General features: G+C 40.8%; 1 protein-coding gene across 2 annotated transcripts in view; it reads left to right on the forward strand.

The window, feature by feature from the left end:
* PIK3R4 (phosphoinositide-3-kinase regulatory subunit 4) overlaps window positions 1–18,150 on the forward strand; it is a 39,121-nt gene that overhangs the window by 16,966 nt on the left and 4,005 nt on the right. For both annotated transcript variants that reach the window (XM_074945577.1, XM_074945578.1), the window contains exons 10-17: window positions 562–763; window positions 2,813–3,006; window positions 4,212–4,422; window positions 9,225–9,390; window positions 10,236–10,400; window positions 11,587–11,798; window positions 12,096–12,227; window positions 16,001–16,101. In XM_074945577.1, coding sequence (XP_074801678.1) covers window positions 562–763; window positions 2,813–3,006; window positions 4,212–4,422; window positions 9,225–9,390; window positions 10,236–10,400; window positions 11,587–11,798; window positions 12,096–12,227; window positions 16,001–16,101 — 1,383 coding nt within the window. The remainder of the gene's footprint in view (window positions 1–561; window positions 764–2,812; window positions 3,007–4,211; window positions 4,423–9,224; window positions 9,391–10,235; window positions 10,401–11,586; window positions 11,799–12,095; window positions 12,228–16,000; window positions 16,102–18,150) is intronic.

Genomic DNA, 18,150 nt, shown 5'->3' on the forward strand with positions numbered 1-18,150 from the left:
GCTCTACAGTACTGAATGAAGGAGGAGCATAAAGTCCCTTTTTAAATCCCTTTCCTCCCAGCCGCTAAAGCAGCTGAGCTGTGGGATACGGGCCCTTGAGCCCATTCCCTTTCTTGTGTCTCCATGCAGATAACTGGGGGGAGACTTGCTAATGATGGAGCACTGTAATCCTCCTTATGGAAATGGCTGGCCTTGAGAACGTCCCATCTGCAGAGATGGAAACTGTAGAGAAGACTCAGCCTATGTCAGTTCTTTTCTAGTGTGCACTGACTTCAAATCCCTGGTGCTAGGCAAACAAGCCAGATATATCAGTTAGTAGTTTCGTCCTTTAGCAGTTTTCTATCCCTTCTCCCTAACTCCCAAACTTGTGGTGGTAGTGGGGCTCAAAATACTGTCCTTACAATGTAGCAACTTCCCCAAAATGTGTTTGAAATGATAGAAGTCTGTCTTGAGTTCTTGAGCTCTCTCCCTTCATTAAGGACCGATAATGTATCCCACTTCTGTATCTACATATCTTGATGAAAGTTCTGTTTAAAATCGTCTCCATATGTTCTGTTGTAGGGTATGACTGAGGAGGAAGAAGACAAACTGTTAGCACTAAAAGACTTTATGTTAAAATCCAATAAAGCCAAGGCCAATATAGTGGACCAGAGCCACCTGCATGACAGCACTCAAAAAGGGGTTATTGACTTGGCAGCTCTGGGAATAACTGGAAGACAAGTTGATCTTGTTAAAACAAAGCAGGAGCCTGATGACAAACGTGGTTGGTATATCTCATGTTTTCTCTCTCTTTGTTTTATTTTCAGGAGGGTCGTGCAGTTGACTCTTGAACATATTCAGTAAACATTCTGAGTATTTCAGCTTTAACAGTTGTTGGCAATAACACTGGACTCGTAGTGATAGAAGTAATAAAGCCAGCACAACTTCACTAAACAGGAGTGTCACTTGAAATATCAGAAACTGGGGGACTGGCAGGCTCCACTGGATTAGTAATAGGCTGTGGAGTCTTTCACTTCTAACGAACTGGATTTAACCCTGTAGAACTCTGTTTGGGGCAGCAATGAGCAAAGGTTGTGTGAAGTGAGATGGACTATAAGGAGTGTTTGTATTAAAAATAAATGGTGAGGTTTTCAGTGTCTCAGATGACCTTGTTTTCACCACTTTTCTTCCCCCTGCTCCCCCTTAGTGGGATGACCAGTTTTTTTCACTCTGAATATCTTGGCCACTTGTCTGAGGAATTTTAAAGGGTGGAACTCTGGGGCAAGGAGTTGTTTCTAGGAGTGTTTTTTGGTATGTCTCATCAGTTGCTCTCTGCATCAACACTGTTCATCTCCCCCATCCAAACATCTACCCCAATACCTTGCTGCCTTCTATTGCTTCCATTTCTTTCCCTTCTTCTGACTCTATCATGCTCCCATCTGTGGGCAACTCCTCCCTGATGCTGCAGGCTTCCCGCCACTCCTCTTACTTGTGTCTGTTTTTCACCTGGAACTCTGCTTGCTACAAATCCCCCAAGCTCACTGCTCCAACTTGCCCTGCAGCAAACACTTCAGCTCCCCTCTTTCTCATACATGCCTGCATTTTTATTGCACCTTGGGAATCTCAAGATTTCTGACTTTCACATTTAAAAGCACAATGCCTGTCAACTCCCTATGGTATATTATAAAAAATGTATAATATACTCATAAATTTGGGTGGGGGGGAGCATAAGCACAAATTTTGGGTACTGTGGAGTCAGTCGTAGAGAAGGTTTACAAGTTAATATGTGGAGTGAATGCTTTTAATAAATTCTCTCCCTTAAACTGATTAATATTAGGCATCTTGCCTTTAGTCTTTATGCATTGGTTTAATTTGCCCCATGTTTCTACTTTTTTTAGTTTTAAGTGACCCAAAAAGGAATTTTCAAAATAAATTTCTTAATTACAATAGGCATTCTTGAGCCATCAGAAGGTGGTTGCTACCTTGCTGGAAAAGTGATAGTATTTGATGCCAGCAGTAATCTGCCTAGTGTCATATGATAAACTAGTCCAGTAGCTCTCAACCTTTCCAGACTACTGAGCCCCTTTCAGGAGTCTGATCTGTCTTGCGTACTCCCTCATTTAAAAATTACAGTACTTGCTTACAAAATCAGACATAAGGTTACAAAAGTATCACAGCACACTATTATTGAAAAATTGCTTATTTTCTCATTTTTACCATATAATTATAAATAATGTATTTACATTTCAGTTTAGAGTATATAGAGCAGTATAAACAAGTCATTGTCTGTATGAAATTTTAGTTTGTACTGACTTCGCTGGTGCTTTTTATGTAGCTTCTTGTAAAACTAGATGATGTACTCCCTGGAAGACTTCTGTGTACCCCCAGGCGTACACGTATCTCAGGTTAAGAATCACTGAACTAGTCTCTCTCCTCTGCCAATACTGGATTAACTTTCATAGGAAGAACATCATTATTTATGGCTTGATCCTACATCCCTTCTACGTTAAAAAAAATTCCCTGTGATTTGTATGAGTTATCTGAATGGGGCAGCTTTAGGATTAAGAATATGTAAATAGAATATTATGTTCTAATGCTAAGTTGGCATTGTCCAATTATTAGGCGTCTAAAACTGTTTCTTTCTTCTAACATCCCTACCAGCTGATTTAAATAACCCGGTAATGCATTTTTTCTTTGATAAATGTAATACATGCAGATTTATTATGGCATTTATTGGGTTACACTTAGTGCTAATGTCATGACCAATTTGAATGATTGTTGTAATGAATTAAATCTTATGTTAATCCTTTCTCTTTTGGTCTGTTCCTTATAGCTAGAAAAAACGTAAAACAAGAAGCAAATGTAAATGAAGAATGGAAAAGTATGTTTGGGTCTTTGGAACCTTCTAACATCTCCCAGCCAATACCTAAAGGGCAAAGTACTGATCAAGAAGCAGCTCAGACTGGAAAACCTCTTCGTTCCGAGTCCACTGCTGGCATCTGTGCCAATTTGTCATCCTCTCCACAGGTATTTCTGAAGACCGCCCTTTTTTGCATTTTTTTTTTTATCTAGTCTGAATATTTAAATAGCAGCAAACACTAATATTTACTCACTGAACACAGTGTTGGGACCAGTGTAAAAAGGGATTTTTTTTTTTTTTTTTAGCCATTTTATGTAGTGTTTCTTTGTTCTTTTGGCTCTTTTGTTCAACAGAATATTGGGGCTTAAAGTTTAAAAAAATGGGAAAAATAAGGGTTAGTTCTATGAACAGCATGATCCTACAAGTGAATATATATCTTTCTCTAACGGATATGCTGGGGGAAGACTAACCAATGCATTAAGTAAATTATGCTGGCAATAAAGCTTTTGGAAGCTCTTTGAGAATTCAAGAATTTAGGCCCTGTAATCTCCCTTTGGGTGAACCCGTTTTGTCTGTGACTTCAGTGGAACGCAGCAGTTACCATACCAGATCATAGCAGTGGTCTGTCTACAGTACAGAATACTGTACCCAGTAGTGGTCAGTACCAGATGCAGAGGAAGGTGCAAGAAATCCTGCTGTAAACATGGTTGGAATAACTTGTTCATAGGGAAAATTTTTCCCATCCCTCATTAGATTGATTTGTATTCTGGAGCATGTGTTTGTAGAATTTCCAAAATTGGTATGGGTGTTAGGGGCGGCCTGGATGGATCACCTTGGAGGATTAGGGCCTTACTAACTAGCTGTGACATTAATTCTGGAACTCTGATGGGAGTTTGTCAACATTTTTGGTTTTATGTAAACAAATAATTGTTAGCTAATTTGTCACTTTGTTGGCAATACTAACTACAGGTATATTTGCAGTAACTGCTCCTACAACAGTTGCTTGAAGAAATATTAGTAAATATTTTCTTCACGAAAATGTGTACAGTGAATAGACAATTGTGTACTGTGTTTTGAATAGTAATTTGTATTTAAAGTTGTTACGCAATCAGGACATTGACTCCACTCTCTATGGTGGCTTTGGAACCCTTTCATTTAACGTGGTTGCAGTTTGGCTTGTGGCGAATTGTGTGTCTGCATTCAGGTTGCTCGCTTGTACAAGAATTGAATTCTTAATTTTGAAAGTGTTTCTTTACTCATCACTAACAAATTAAAGGCTAAATGATTCTTCCATGCTCTCGTCAGTGTGACATGCTAATCACATGACTGATTTAGCTGTGAACATTTTTTTTAAATTGTTTATGGCATACAGGCAACTGATGGAACAGTTGTCCAAACCAGGAAACCAACCATACAGGTTTTAAGCAGTACAGCTTCACCTTCCACGTACCAATTACGCATCACTACTTGCAAAACTGAACTTCAGCAGTTAGTCCAACAGAAGCGAGAACAGTGCAATGCAGAAAGAATGGCCAAACAGATGATGGAGAATGCTGAATGGGAGAGCAAACCACCTCCTACAGGTAAAGATCAGGACCAAGGTGTCATTAGACCACAGATAAAATCTCTTGGATCAAATTACATTCATCATAAGGGAAAATTTTGAAATGCTAGGAACACAGGAAATTACCGGGTTAGGAAATGTTGCAGTTTTAAGAAGCTGATCTGGACTTCTTAATATTTCCACTGTCAAAACAGAACCTTTTCCATAAAGGTCACCTAAAAAGCCTTATTTTTAAAAATTTTTAAAAGGGAAACCATTTTTATATTCCATGTCACTGAACCTGTAGACATGCAAATTATAAATGGTAATTTAAAATTAGTTTCTTTATCTGCCTGCCAAGACTTAGTCTTCAGTTGTTCTCTTGTAATCACAGATGACCTTGCTAATACTTCAGGCAGTTCAGAGAATGCAGTTGTCCATAAGTGTAGTTGATTTGTCAGTAACTGTTGCCGGGAAAGAGATTGAGCTCTGATCAGCAAGCTTTTCAGTTCACCTTTAACATGGAGACAGGGTTAGCCTCCACTCAAAATGCTAAGCTATCTGTACTGAGGACGCAGTTAATTTTATTGCGGCATGTGATTTTTATTTTTAAAGGACATCCTATTGCATAAGGAGATTGCCTGGCTGACACTGATGCAGCAGATAAAACAGTGATTTTAATTTCTAAATCTACAGTTCAACACCGTCTTGGAACTACTAAAATTTTAGTTTTGTCTCAGGTTAGACCCTGTGCTGTGGTGAGGTTCACAGGACAAAACATGATTTTTTTTCAAAGCATGGTTACAGTGGTAATCTCTCTGCTGGAGAAACCGTGGCCAATTGACTGAATTTATAAAATAAGTGGCCTTCCTGACTCTGTTAGTCTCCCTAATGACTCTACTATTTTAGCATCATTTGGATATCTCCATTGCCATATTAGCGATAACATTTTATTTATTTGTGTGGTGTTAGTGACCAAATGCCCCAATCTAGACCAGGGCTCCATTGTTCTAGGCAGTATATAAATGTATAGAAAGGTACAGTTGTCCAAGGTGTTGATTAGGTAATTTTAACAATTTCACTCTACTTTTGGAAAGCTTTTATATGTTAAACCTTCAGAAACCTAAACAATAGAGCTAAAATTTTACAACAATTTAAATATTATACTCAAGTTTGGGTAGGGGTATTTTGATTTTTTTCCTCTTGTGCCTTGTAAGTAAAAGATTTAACGTCTGTCCACTGTTCTTATATTGCTATATAAAATGGAAACTGCAATGGTATTTTACCAAGATATGAGCCACCAAATTATATTTAAATCTTGGTGATCTTGACTGATATATATTGATTTCTCCTTTGAGAGAAATATTGTCTGCGCAGCCATACATTTTTCATTTGAAGAGAATTGTGCGACCTGGGAAATGCATAATGCATCGCAGGACACAGCTGAGCTGTTCCTCTCAGCCCTGGTCTACACTAGGACTTTAGGTCGAATTTAGCAGCGTTAAATCGATGTAAACCTGCACCCGTCCACACGATGAAGCCCTTTATTTCGACTTAAAGGGCTCTTAAAATCAGTTTCCTTACTCCACCCCTGACAAGTGGATTAGCGCTTAAATCGGCCTTGCCGGGTCGAACTTGGGGTACTGTGGACACAATTCGACGGTATTGGCCTCCGGGAGCTATCCCAGAGTGCTCCACTGTGACTGCTCTGGACAGCACTCTCAACTCAGATGCACGATTGTTTGCCGTTGCTCTGACGCAGGGAGGGGCGACTGACGACACGGCTTACAGGGTTGGCTTGCAGGGAGTTAAAATCAACAAAGGGGGTGGCTTTACGTCAAGGAGTATTTCAGGCAGGACTTCACAGAGGGTTCCAATAAGAAATGGTACACCTAAGTTATTGTTATTATTGGAACAAGGAGGTTAGTCTGGCCTCTGATTGATACATGGCTAGATTTACCTCGTTGCACCTTCTCTGTGAGTGACTGCAGTGTGACCTAGAGGAATGAGTCCCCTAGACGGGGGGCGAGGGTGAGGGAGTTGCAAATGAGTACAAAACAAATCTGGTCTATTTCTTGTTTTGATCCACTCCATCTATCTTTTACCTCTTTGGCTGGCAGCAAACGGTGCAGAAGGACTGCATGCCATCCACATCTCATGGCTGCTTGGCAGAAGATGGTACAATAGGACTGCTAGCCATCCTCATCTCTTGCCTGCCCGGCAGAAGATGATGCAATAGGACTGCTAGCAATCCGTATCACCTGCCTGCTCACCATAGGATGGTTCAATAGGACTGACTGCAGGACTAAAGAGAATGACCTGATCAAGTCACTCCAAATTTAGTCCCTGCGCCCATGTCTGCCCAGGCGCTCCTGATCGACCTCACACAGGTGACCAGGAGCACCTCGGACATGACGATGACGGCTACCAGTCCTATTGCACCGTCTGCTGCCACAAGGCAATGGGTTGCTGCTGCTGTGTAGCAATGCAGTACCGCATCTGCCAGCACCCAGGAGACATACGGTGACAGTGAGCTGAGCGGGCTCCATGCTTGCCGTGGTATGGCATCTGCACAGGTAACTCAGGAAAAAAGGCGCAAAACGATTGTCTGCCCTTGCTTTCACGGAGGGAGGGAGGGAACGGGGGCCTGACGATATGTACCCAGAACCACCCGCGACAATGTTTTAGCCCCATCAGGCATTGGGATCTCAACCCAGAATTCCAATGGGCAGCGGAGACTGCGGGAACTGTGGGATAGCTACCCACAGTGCAACACTCCGGAAGTCGACTCTGGCCTCGGTACTGTGGAAGCACTCCGCCGAGTTAATGCGCTTAGAGCATTTTCTGTGGGGACACACACACACTCGAATATATAAAACCGATTTCTAAAAAGCTGACTTCTATAAATTCGACCTAATTTCGTAGTGTAGACATACCCTCAGAGTGATCAAGCGCACCAAACAATGTTGTTTGTTTCAAGGAAAGATTCACAACAAAAGTATGTAAGAGGTTGATCCAGATACTTTTGGTTAGCTGTTTTGGAGAAGAAACTAATATTTACATGATAAATTGCATTCATTCAGGAAAAGAGCGCTTGAATTGAAGCTCTGATATCGCCCCCCTCCCCCTTGTTTTTTGAAGGATTTTACTGGGTTTCAGATGGCTTTAGAAGAGTTGTCATGCATTTTATCAAATACCTAAATAGTGCAGAAAACCTAGTGTTAACACAACATGAAGGCTGCAAGATCAAACGCTCTTAAGTCAGATAGTCCCAGAAGTTCAGGTTGCTCAGGCTAAATTAATAGGATGTGCAACATGGCCCAATCTCTTTTATGGCATTCTGAGGACAGTTGCCAATTGCAGTATTGTAATTTGCATACTCTATAGTTATTGAGGAATAATATCGTTATGCAAATCAACTCCTCGCTGCCAACAGGAGAACAGGGGATTTGTGTAACAGTTGTGGGTCAATAACTTTACAATATTCCTAAGCTTTGACTGCCTCTGTGTAACGTTATTAAATGCATAGGTCACATCTCTGAAAGAAAATACTCCCCTTCCAGTCCTCCAAACTCTGGTAGATTTGCTTTATTTTAGAATCTGGGTTACTTTAATTATACCCTTCCCCTGTAATTTGGCATATTGCTAAAACCTTTTAGTAATAACTCTGAATCTGTGTTTTGTTTTTAAAAAGTCCCAGTTTAGTTTTTAGATCTACAGTACTTCTCAGTTTTATGGAACCTGCTCTTGCTTCCTGATTGCCAGTCATATTTGGGAGGGGCTAATAATGGTAGGTAGGCAGGAGGAGATAGCAATAACTACTCATACAGAGATGCTGTTGCTGATAATAAGGATTCCAGTTAAATCCCTCTTGCTAGGTTCTAGCAATGATAAGGGGCGGGGTGTGTGTGATTCTATCAACCCTCCATCCTGCTGAGTCCAGGCAGCAGGAACCCAGCCCACACATGACTGGAAGCAAGAGGGCAGGGTCCTGCTGTTTCTTAGATCAGAGGCAGGAAGGATGCATTAACCTCTGATAGAAACAGGGTTGGGTAAGTCCCTTTAATGTGCTTTAAGCTACTGGTGCTAACAGTCAGTTATTCCTTCTTCAAGCTTCCTGCTGGCAGCAGCCCCACTATCAATTTTAGAGTTGCCTGTAAGCAGCTGTCTTTTGTCTCTTTGCTTCCTTGCAAAGCATCCCCTGCCCAGCGGGCTTGGGAGAATTTCACTTTGCTTTATTGGAGCAGGCTCTCAGCAGAACAGCTTAAGAGCATTGTTGTCAGAAGTTGCTACCATTTCCTCTATTCTACTGTGCCAAGTAATGACAATGTGAGAATAGCACTCCACATTGCTGCTGTTCTAAATGCCAGTGGAGTAACATCAGTTTAGATCTCCAAGGTCTGAAAGCCCATAATCATTCATCGGTTTTAAACATAGCTCTCCTGAATTAAATGGGGAGGGAGGCAGTGGTTTGAGAGAAGAGGTTGTTGACCCACAAAATATTTTAAATCCCATCTATGTGCTTCTATTGTATGGAATCCCACACTAGGATCCTTTGGGTCCAGCATCACAGACCAGTCCCAATGACTATATATTTGAATGTGTGTAAAATAAATAAATAACATAATACTGCTCTTGCTTTTGGGTCTCCTAAAAACATTCTCTTTGGCACCAGTAAACGGTGCCTAAATCTGGTGTGTTGATGTGCAGTCTGCCTACTATCTTTTTAGTGTTGTATGTGCCTGCAAGCTATCACAATTTATCACTTGGATGGGGATGGGAGTTTTCATATTTCCTTTGTGGTCAGTTTTGGGGGTTGATTTCCTATTGCTGTTTCCATAGGGTGGCGTCCTAAAGGGCTGTTAGTTGCTCACCTTCATGAACACAAGTCTGCAGTGAACCGTATTCGAGTCTCGGATGAACATTCCATTTTTGCCACATGCTCTAATGATGGCACGGTGAAAATCTGGAACAGCCAAAAAATGGAAGGAAAAACCACTACGACCAGGTAACTTAAAATTTCTTGGAATATGTAGGTTGGTGGTTGTTGTTTTTTAAACCAAAAATATTTAAATACACTCTCAGAGTTAAGCTTGAACCACTCCTACAGTGTACGGAAGATCTTAAATGTTCAAATGGAACATGTGAGTGCACAACTATAACATTTTACGCCTCATTTTCTAGAAATCTTTGTTCTCTTCTATCCAATTGAAACTACAAGGGGAATATTACATAGGCAAAGTAATTGCAAATCCTTCTGGTGTACAGGTGAAATATAGACTGGTACTGATACCTTAAGATCACCTACGTTTGCAGCTCAATGAGCTTCATAGTTAACTGCCTCATTCCCTGAAATGCACTTCAGGAAGTTTGTACTGTTGGTTGAAGAGAAAATGCATGGTACATAATTTATTGAAATGCATACCTTACAGAGAAGAGAAGTCCTGTTAATACATTAAAAAGAAATGAAGTCAGTAAAGATGCACAGGACCATTATGATGATGAAATTAGAGTATGCATGTTCATAGACAGATTAAGATATTGTAAAAAAGCTACATATATGTATGTAAGATTGTAGGGGTTTTATTATTCTGTATCCGTAGCACAGAATGATCATGAAATTGAAGAGTATCATAATACATATCACAAAGGGGGAGAATTAAGGTTATGCGGGCAACTTAGACTTTGACATTTCGTGATTTTTGGAGCACTTAACTGTGCAACTTTAATATTGTCTTAATGCAGAGTTGTTGTTTTAAGGTGGTGGGAGAGATTAAATTGTTTTTTGAGCCTGCTAAGACACTGGGCCACTACTTGAAACTGTTTCCTGTCTCTTCCCCTCCCCCTTTTTAGATCAATTTTGACATATTCTCGGATTGGAGGAAGTGTCAAGACACTCACTTTTTGCCAAGGCTCACACTACCTGGCTGTAGCTTCAGATAATGGTGGGATCCAGCTTCTTGGGATTGAAGCATCAAAACTTCCGAAATCTCCTAAAATTCATCCAATACAAAGCAGGTACATGTCAACAGTGTCTATTTCATACTGGACAATTCATGTACTATAAGGTACTAGCATGCACTTAACAGTAATCCCCTCCCTCTTGGGTAAAGAACGCTTGAAAGGCTGCACACTTCTATGGTTCTAGCATAGGAGAAAATTGGGAGATATGGGTTATATACCCAGCACTGTCACTGACATGCTTTTGATCTTGAATTATTCACCAAACTTTCTATTCCTATTTCCTATTCCTCTGTGCAAAATGGGAATGACATTTACTTTTCTCATAAAGTTGTTTGAGGTCTTCATGGAAGGCATTAAATAAATGGAAAATATTACTATTTATAAAGCTTTTAAAGTTTTTTACATCATGTTTACAAATATATGCCATGTGATTTTGCTGCAGACATACAGGTGATTCGTCCAGGTTTTTTTTAAGGGATGAATAGATGGGTGTGTAAACTGTGGAAGGGTGGGAGGTGATTTTGGTCTTTGCTACCTCTCTGCCATATGAAAGATTTTATTGTCTTAAATATTTAGTATTGCTTCGTATTATTTATGATTCTGTTACTTCTGATACTTAGATGAGGTATGACTATAAGTTCCACATTAGGTTGTGTCTCCTAAATTCTAGCAATCCAGGTTAAAAATTCACTGTTTGAATGTAGTTTTTTGTCCGATCCGTAAACTCAAGGTTGTGTCTCAAATGTCAACCTCTGAATTGGGATTAATGTAATAAATAACCCAAATGTGGTCAATGTTCCATTTTTTATAAACTAGAGATTAATTTTATCCTTGTGTATATTCCATCTCTGTATGAAATAGTTGCTTATTTGCATACGCTTTAGATGACTATCGGTTATGCTGTCAGCACTGTAATAATACTCTACAGGAAACAAAGAAATGTACAGTTCCTGCCCTCACAATCTGGACAAATATCAGACATGCTGGGAGACCAAGAAGTCAGTGCTGTAGTTGTGGATTTTAAAGATGAGCTGACCACATTTTACTGGGCTGATTAAGATATGTAGGCCTTGCAGGAGAAGTGAATTTGTTGAAGAAATAGGGAAGATGTTCATTGCAGAAAGGTCAGGAGGCAGTGTGGATGAGAATGGCAGTAAAGCATCTTCAGTCTGGGGGAGTGCTAAGGAAACATTTAGAGGGATAATATCTGTCTTGTTTCTGATTTGCTTTATTTATCCAGGTTGCTAGACCAGAAGGATGATGGGTGTGTGGTAGATATGCATCACTTCAATTCGGGAGCACAGTCAGTGCTGGCTTATGCCACTGTGAATGGTTCCCTAGTTGGATGGGACCTGCGATCCACTAGTAATGCATGGACATTAAAACATGATTTGAGGCTAGGTCTCATAACCTCATTTGCTGTGGACATACACCAGTGCTGGCTATGTATTGGTAAGCTTAATTATTATTCATTCTCATTTTATTGGTTAGACTTAGTGAAGTTCCTCTAAAATAACTATGTAATTAAAGCTGTCCCTTATAGAATGAATGAATGTTTTATAATGACTCCAGATACTCTTGTCTCCAAAAGGGGAAAGAGAACTTTTAAAGAGCAGATTTTTTTGCAGTCGGTATTCTATTGTATAGCTAATCAAGAGTGCAGTCCCTTTACCTTTGGAACAGAAAGAAAGGATATAGGTAAACAACTGGTGCAACAGTCCCTTTGACAACAAATAAATCTCTCACCAGGTACAAGCAATGGTACCATGGCATGCTGGGACATGAGGTTCCAGTTACCCATCTCCAGCCATTGCCATCCTTCCAGGGCTCGTATCAGACGCCTGCTGATGCATCCACTGTCTCAGTCATGGGTAATTGCAGGTAAAACAGATATCTTTCTTACCACCTTATTGTTGAGGATCGTGATTAAGGCTTGTTCTTCGCTTTCTGGTGCACTGAATGCTTGATTCTGCAGACTTGCTTCTGCTCAGCGGGTGAGGGTCACATTTGGATTCTACCTCTGTGCCTTATAATGACTTTAACAAAAAAAAAGGGTACAGTGTTATCCCCAGATGAAAACTATAATCTCTAGAGTTTGTGTTCCTGGATATTCCAACTCTCAAGAGGTTACGAGCCCAGCACACTGCTTGCCACATATTGCTGCTTAGGGGGAATTTGCTTAAAAGACAGGAGGTGAAATCCTGACCCCAGTAAAGCCAGTGGGAGTTTTGTTGTTGGCTTCGTTGGGGTCAGGAGTTCTCCCAGATTAGGGAAGATTTTCAGCAATATGAAGGATAGTTCAGTGTCCAAATCCCATTGAACTCAACTTATTTGTGCCTTTGAAAATCTCCCAAGATTCTTACCACAAACACTTGCAGTTGTTTTTTTCTTATATACACAGAATTGTAGTACTCTGCCATAATACTGCAAATATTTTATTAAGTAATGGTGCAGCAGCCCATTCCTGTAATGAGATTTTTTCTTATGCTTAAAATATTGTGCAGTAACAGAGCATACAAAGTTGCAGTATAATAAGAATAAAATTTAAAGTTTCTTTCACCCAGTGCAAATTAAAATATTTTTAAATTTGGGGTTCAGAGTTTAAGTAAACTTACTCCTTAAATGTCACCTGTTTTATTTTAATGGGTGATGACATCCAGATTCTAAACATCTCTTTGAAAAGCCTTTCACTTGTGTGAAACCTGCACAAACAGTGCAAGTCCTCCCGTGCTGGTGAGGTACATAAATAGCTAAGTTTGTCCTGTTGGACTCTGATCCAGCAAAGGATTCACTTATGTGCTTGCCTTTAAGTATGGGAGTAGATCCCTTGAATTTAAACAGAAGTATTTACATGCTTATAGTAAAGTACATCATGAGTGCTTTGCTGGATCAGGACCATAATAGTCTACAAGAATTTCTATAGACTTAGAATTCATCTAACAGGTGGAAGGGAAGGATGTGCTCTGAGTTTCCTAGCCAGAGTGCTGAACTGCCTCTTATACCTATGCAGGCAAACCACCATTTACCATTCACAAGCTGGGGGCAGAGGTTCCCAGGAAGTAAGTGATATGATTATATATTTTCAAGAGGATATTGGAAATACAGTGGAGTTGCATCTTATGCGGGGGTTAGGTTCTAAAGTCAGCACGTAAAACGAAAATCGTGTATAGTCAAAATTTCCCTTGAAAATCCCTTAAATTGCCCATAAAGTACAGTATACTGTACAACCCTGTACAGTAATATGTATGTGTACAGTATATAATAGAGTACATATGCAAAATATAATTTTACAGTACTGTATTTTTAATTACGGGGGTAATCACAGGGGGTCGTCAGGGCTTGGTGTTGATCCAGGAGACGGAGGTGACTGCGAGCTTGGGTGATAGAGGCGAGTCATAGACGAAGTGGTTGGCTCTGGTTCAGCTCGAGAAGTTGATTGCGTAGGCTCATCTGCTGCCGGTTGTTTTTCCTTGTAAAACATGGTGATCGGCAACTGTCACTGTTGTCTCTTGAGCTGCTCAAACATTTCTTGATACGGTCTCAAATCGTCCGTAATACTATGTGTGATTTTTGAAGCTTCGTTCCATAGAGGGATCATATTCAGAAATTAAATCATTCAAGTGTTTCGCTGCTTGGAACACTTCAGCAAATTTATGAAGATTCCAACTTGCTGGCTCTTCCTGTTCGTCGTCGTCGTCTTCGTCTTTTGCAGACGATTTTATCAGTGCCTCTAACTCTTCGTGAGTCAATGTTTCTCTATGGCTCTCAATTAATTCTTCAATTTCTTCCTCAAGGATGTCGACGAAGCCGTCACCACCCACTTGCCTGGCCACCTGAACAATGCGTTTCGCTTCTTTGTCAATGGTCAGGAAACCCTTAAAATCATTCACACATTCTTTCCATAGGTTTCGCCTACATGCATTGACTGTTTCAGGCTTGATTGCATCCATTGCCTGTTTAATATAAGTGATGCAATCAGCAATGTTGAAGGACTTCCAACACTCCATCACCTTAAGATTGGGATCAGCATCCATTGCACTACGTATCCATGAGAACGTAAGCCTTGTGTATGTGGCCTTGAAACAGCGAATCACGCCTTGGTCGAGAGGTTGGAGGATGGAGGTGGTATTGTCGGAGAGAAAGATGACTTCAGCGTCACTATGCGCGAACCGGAGTGCCTCAGGGTGGCCAGGAGCATTGTCTACAATCAACAACACTTTAAAGTCAAGTCCTTTCTCTTCGAGGTACCACTTGACCTCCGGAATGAAACACTTGTGGAACCAATCCAGAAATAATGCTGCCATCACCGAAGCCTTTTTATTTGATTGCCAGAACACAGGCAGGAGATTTTTGTTCTTGCCTTTTAGGGCTCGGGGATTTGCAGAGCAAACCCGGCTTTATTAAATGCTCAGCCGCATTGCCACAGAACAACACAGTCACATGGTCTTTAGCTGCTTTAAAGCCAGGGGCTTGTCTTTCTGATTTCGAATTGTAAGTGCGGTTGGTCATTTTTTTTTTCCAGAAGAGCCCAGTCTTGTCAGCATTAAAAACTTGTTCCGGAAGATAGCCCTTTTCTTCTGTGATTTTCTTTAATTGTTCGGGGTAGGCTTTTGCTGCCTCTTCATTGGCAGATGCAGCTTCACCAGTAGTCTGCATGTTTTTGAGGTTGAAGCGGTTCCTAAAACTGTTAAGCCAACCTTGGCTGGCTTTGAATTCCTTCTCATCAGAAGGCTGTCCCTCTTCGGCGGGAGGTTTGAACAGCGCGTAGAGGCTAAGAGCCTTTTCTTGCAACGTGTTGCCATCTATAGGCACACATTTATGGTTCATGTCTTCCAGCCATAAGTTTAATGCCTTTTCAGTCTTCACTAAAGTTTTATCACGCACTTGGCTCATCACCTTAGCAGTTATTGGAGCACTTGATGCCACAGCTTGACGAATTTCTCTCTCTCGAATCTTGATGGCACAGATGCTAGATTTGTTGCAGCCATATTTATGCACCACGTTGGAGACCGACATACTGTCTCTCAATAAGTCCAACACAGCCACTTTTTCCTCCAGCGTTGGAACAGATCTCTGTTTCTTCAGTTGAGCACCAGATGAAGTAGTTGGCTTGCGTTTTGGGGCCATGTTATACGAAAAATACGTATCTTTAAACACTAGAATCACACTCAGCACGGCGAGATGCTCACACTATGAGGGGCACGCAGGAACTGAGACCGACTGAGGGAACAGCAGATTCACATCTCCCATCTCACGCTCAGTCATGCTCATTGAGTGGGATGGTGGGCGGAATCGCCCGCACTATTTACAGGTACCTTGTTTGGTTGGTTGGTTGGTTTTTTGTTTGGTTTTTTGTCGAATAGTTGAATTCGCATAAGTTAAATGCGCGTATGATGTGACTCACCTGTAATAGAGAGTTTAACTCAAAACTATCAAAACTACCTTAAAGTGAGGTTTAGGGTCCTTTTTAACCGTAGTGGAGCTGCCACTGTAGAGATGAAAACAACAAAATATGTTCAGAACTTACTAATAGAGTGAGGCTGACATGTTCCCCAAGGAGAACAAGCCAAATGTGTTGTACACTTCGCCTCTGTCAATAGAAAGCCAAGCCATCTGGTTTAGTTGTAACTGTGCTGGCAATGTCTTTCCTGTAGCTGTTCAAGGCAATAATGAAGTCTCCATGTGGGATATGGAAACCGGCGACAGGCGCTTCACTTTGTGGGCCAGCAGTGCACCTCCTCTTTCAGAACTACAGGTGCGACTTCCTTTTTCCTTTCCCATTACTGTGCTTTATAGTTTTCTTTAGAATTTCCTCAGCCTCCAAACAGCACTTCAGTATTTTTGCCTGTGTGTTTGATTCCTGCCTTTTGTTTCTGTAGTTTCTCAGCATGTGCTCATCTTGGGCAACTTAATCATGTTTTGCTGTCCAAATGAAATAGACTTTCCAAAAAAGTCTAGGATCCTGCAGAAATGAAAGATACAATATAAGGCAACTGTGGGCTCCAGAGAATTAATTGATGTCAATTGTCTGGATTTTTTAGTTAAGGGTTTAGATATTTCTTCCTTATTAAACTTCTTAGATTCAATAGCTGGGGTTGGACCCCTTTGTGTAGTGTGTTTGCAAAGTGACCTTGGCACCAGGGAATTGGACCAGGTAGTTTGGGGTAGGGTATGTTGCCTATTTCCCTTGCAGCTTCATCTACTGTAGAGGAGTTAATGATATTTAACTTACCGACTGGTATGTTTGGTCACCCTATTTTTCTCACAAAACAAACTAAGCAACCATCTGTGCTGTGATGTTAACTGTAAAGATCTTTCCCAAAATGGCAAATTCATAGTATCGTGTTTGGGTCTGTTCATAACATAATGACCTTTAAATGTTGTTCCTGTGATCACAGTACCTCTGTTCTGTTGCACTTTCCCTTTAGAGAGTAAACGCACCACTGTGTTTAGCAGTTAGCATTAAATAGAGAAAATATACCTTCATACGGAGCAATACGCACATGCTTTTTTCACTGTTGCTCATAAGTCAGAGGCACCTCCATATCTAGCAGTGAGTGCAAAACCAAATAAAATAAAATAAAAACCTTCAAGCAAAAAATATCACTAAACCCCCCTTTTTAATAAATGTTAAACATTCAGATTGCAGTATATGCTGTACTTGGTTAAATGACCTCTCTCTCTCTCTCCTGAATAAAAGTCCTAGGTTCCCTTCACTGTTGGGATCTTAAATAGTTTGCAGGGTTGTTGTAGCCATGTTGATCCCAGGATAATTCAAGTGACAAGGTGGTCCAATAAAAGATATTACCTCATCCACCTTGTGTCTCCTGTGTAATTATAGCTTTTCATAACTGAGATTTTTGTGATTCAGTTAACTGGCAACCTGTTATGCTGGTTCCTATAACCTTGGAACTGCCAGGACATCAAGACTTTGTGTGTATCAATGTGCTTTTCAACTTACTCATTTTACCCAATTCTGTAAGAGATAATTACTCTAATTTTACTCAGCTGAGAACATCTCTATGGAAATGTCAGAGAATTTTTTGTCATCTCTCATCTGAAGTGTAGGAAAAGTTAGTTTCTCTTGCGTTGCTTTGTGAACAGGAACAAAAAGAGAAATGACGTTTACCTCTGTATATTTAAGATTTGACCATTTACCAAGACACCAAAACACCACACTTCGTGTTTGTCATGAAACAAAAGCCAACTTTTTACAAATAAGTTGCCTGTCTGTAATTGAGTCACTACTGCACAGGATGCCTAAGCAGCAGTTCTGCAGAAAAGGACCTAGGGGTTACAGTGGATGAGAAGCTGGATATGAGTCAGCAGTGTGCCCTTGTTGCCAAGAAGGCTAACGGCATTTTGGGGTGTATAAGTAGGGGCACTGCCAGCAGATCGAGGGACGTGATCGTTCCCCTCTATTCGACATTGGTGAGGTCTCATCTGGAGTACTGTGTCCAGTTTTGGGCCCCACACTACAAGAAGGATGTGGAAAAGTTGGAAAGCGTCCAGCGGAGGGCAACAAAAATGATTAGGGGGCTGGAACACATGACTTATGAGGAGAGGCTGAGGGAACTGGGATTGTTTAGTCTGCAGAAGAGAAGAATGAGGGGGGATTTGATAGCTGCTTTCAGCTACCTGAAAGGGGGTTCCAAAAAGGATGGATCTAGACTGTTCTCAGTGGTACCAGATGACAGAACAAGGAGTAATGGTCTCAAGTTGCAGTGGGGGAAGTTTAGGTTGGATATTAGGAAAAACTTTTTCACTAGGAGGGTGGTGAAACACTGGAATGCATTACCTAGGG

This window comes from Natator depressus, chromosome 2, assembly GCF_965152275.1.
Source record: "Natator depressus isolate rNatDep1 chromosome 2, rNatDep2.hap1, whole genome shotgun sequence".
In the NCBI taxonomy this organism is placed as follows: domain Eukaryota; kingdom Metazoa; phylum Chordata; order Testudines; family Cheloniidae; genus Natator; species Natator depressus.